Genomic DNA, 2,500 nt, shown 5'->3' with positions numbered 1-2,500 from the left:
GTGTGTGTGTGTGTGTCTGTCTGCCTCTGTGTGTGTGTGTGTGTGTCCTGTCTTGTCTGCCTGACTTTCTCTTTGTGTGTGTGCGTGTGTGTGTGTGTGTGTGTGTGGTGTGTGTGTGTGTGTGTGTGTGTGTGTGTGTGTGTGTGTGTGTGTGTGTGTGTGTGTGTGGTGTGTGTGTTTTAAACCGAAGCTCGAGGAACAATAGCCTTTAAGGATTAACCCTTATGCTTTTACTCTGAAGGGACCGAACACAGCCTACTCTTCTGCTCTTCACAATAAGAGTCTGAGGTGTTTATTTATTGTTTATTATGAAGTTTTTTTAAATTGGGTTTTTCTGCTCAAATTGACAATACAGCTGTGTGTGTGTGTGTGTGTGTGTGTGTGTGTGTGTGTGTGGTGTGTGTGTGTGTGTGTATGTGCGCACGTTAGAGAGGGTGTGTGTGTGTTTGTCTGTCTGTGTGTGTGTGTCTTTTTGTGCCTGCGTGCTTGTCTCAGTGTGTATGTGTGTGTGTGTGTTTGTGTGTGTCTGTCTGTCTTTGTGTAAGTGTGTTTGTGTGTTTGTCTGTCTCATTGTAAGTGCGTGCGTGTGTCTGTGTGGGTGTGTTCGTCCTTCTGTGTGTGTGTGTGTGTCTGTTTGTCTGTGTGTGTGTCTGTCTGTCTTTGTGTGTGCGTGTCTTTTTGTGCCTGCGTGCTTGTCTCAGTGTGTGTGTGTCTATCTGTCTGTCTGTCTTTCTGTGTGTGTGTGTGTGTGTGTGTGTGTGTGTGTCTTTATCTCTGTGTGTGTCTGTGTGTCTGTCTGCCTGTGTGTGTGTGTGTGTGTGTGTGTGTGTCTGTCTGTCTGTCTGTCTGTGTGTGGGTGTGTGTGTGTCTTTATCTCTGTGTGTGTCTTTATCTGTGTGTGTGTGTGTGTGTGTGTGTGTGTGTGTGTGTGTGTGGAGACGTTTTGGCTGGAGGACTGAGAATGAATCTATAAATGACAATAGAACTCGCTTCATATGTAGATCACTGTAAAGGTGCAGTCAGAGATTCTGGTGAACTCTCTCTCTCTCTCTCTCTCTCTCCCTCTCTCTCTCTCTCTCTCCCTCTCTCTCTCCCTCTCTCTCTCTGTCTCTCTCTCTCTCTCTCTCTCTCTCTCTCTCTGTCTCTCTCTCTGTCTCTCTCTCTCTCTCTCTCTCTCTCTCTCAGATTTATTAAAGGTGTAGTCAGTGATTCTGGAGAACGCTTGTTGTGTCTCTCTCTCTCTCTCTCTCTCTCTCTCCCTCTCTCTCCCTGTCTCTCGCTGTCTGTCTCTCTCTCTCTCTCTCTCTCCCTCTCTCTCTCTCTCTCTCTCTCTCTCTCTCTCTCAGATTTATTAAAGGTGCAGTCAGTGATTCTGGAGAACGCTTGTTGTCAAAATCACTTTTTAGTCTAAATCAGTGAATATCTCCTCATGATCCACTACCTGTCTGTACTGTGTGTGAGCTGAAAACAAATCCAGGGTTAATACACAGCCTAGGCTCTGTAAACTGGTATGTAAACAAAGGAGGGCCACAGCAGCTAGCAACATGCCCAGTTTACAGAGCCTGGGCTGTGTATTAACCCTGTTTACAGAGCTGGGCTGTGTATTAACCCTGTTACAGAGCCTGGGCTGTGTATTAACCTTGTTTACAGAGCCTGGGCTGTGTATTAACCCTGTTTACAGAGCCTGGGCTGTGTATTAACCCTGTTTACAGAGCCTAGGCTGTGTATTAACCCTGTTTACAGAGCCTGGGCTGTGTATTAACCCTGTTTACAGAGCCTAGGCTGTGTATTAACCTGTTTACAGAGCCTAGGCTGTGTATTAACCCTGTTTACAGAGCCTAGGCTGTGTATTAACCCTGTTACAGAGCCTAGGCTGTGTGTTAACCCTGTTTACAGAGTCTAGGCTGTGTATTAACCCTGTTCACAGAGCCTAGGCTGTGTATTAACCCTGTTTACAGAGCCTGGGCTGGGTATTAACACAGTGTTCACAGAGCCTGGGCTGGGTATTAAACCCTGTTTACAGAGCCTAGGCTGTGTATTAACCCTGTTTACAGAGCCTGGGCTGTGTATTAACCCTGTTTACAGAGCCTAGGCTGTGTATTAACCCTGTTTCCCCCCCCCCCCCCCCCCCCCCCAGGGCCCGATGGACCCCGCCCCCCCTCCCAGACGGAGAAGTTGGGCTGGATCAGGAAATTCTGCGTCGAGGGAATCTTCAGGGAAATCTGGAAGAATAGATTTCGTGATTCTGAGAGGAGACCAGCTGTTTGTGTGTGAGAAGGAGGTGAGTGTGTGTGTGTGTGTGTGTGTGTGTGTGTGTGTGTGTGTGTGTGTGTGTGTGTGTGTGTGTGTGTGTGTGTGTGTGTGTGTGTGTGTGTGTGTGTGTGTGTGTGTGTGTGTGTGTGTGTGAGAGTGAGTGAGTGAGAAGGAGGTGTGTGTGTGTGTGTGTGTGTGTGTTTGTCTGTCTCAGTGTGTGTGTGTGTGTGTGTGTGTGTGTGTGTGT

The 2,500-nt window shown here is 47.7% G+C and overlaps 1 protein-coding gene across 1 annotated transcript in view; it reads left to right on the top strand.

Moving 5' to 3' along the window:
* plekho1b (pleckstrin homology domain containing, family O member 1b) overlaps nt 1–2,500 on the top strand; it is a gene marked incomplete at its 3' end in the record, with an annotated part of 18,746 nt that overhangs the window by 1,494 nt on the left and 14,752 nt on the right. Inside the window, 3 exon segments of the mRNA XM_080053335.1 lie at nt 2,138–2,156; nt 2,159–2,235; nt 2,237–2,281. Of these exon segments, the coding sequence (XP_079909461.1) occupies nt 2,138–2,156; nt 2,159–2,235; nt 2,237–2,281 (141 nt within the window).

This window comes from Ammodytes marinus, assembly GCF_949987685.1.
Source record: "Ammodytes marinus genome assembly, chromosome: 25".
Lineage (NCBI taxonomy): Eukaryota > Metazoa > Chordata > Actinopteri > Uranoscopiformes > Ammodytidae > Ammodytes > Ammodytes marinus.
The sequence above is the reverse complement of the archived record's forward strand: the minus strand, read 5'-3'. Positions and strand labels throughout refer to the sequence as shown.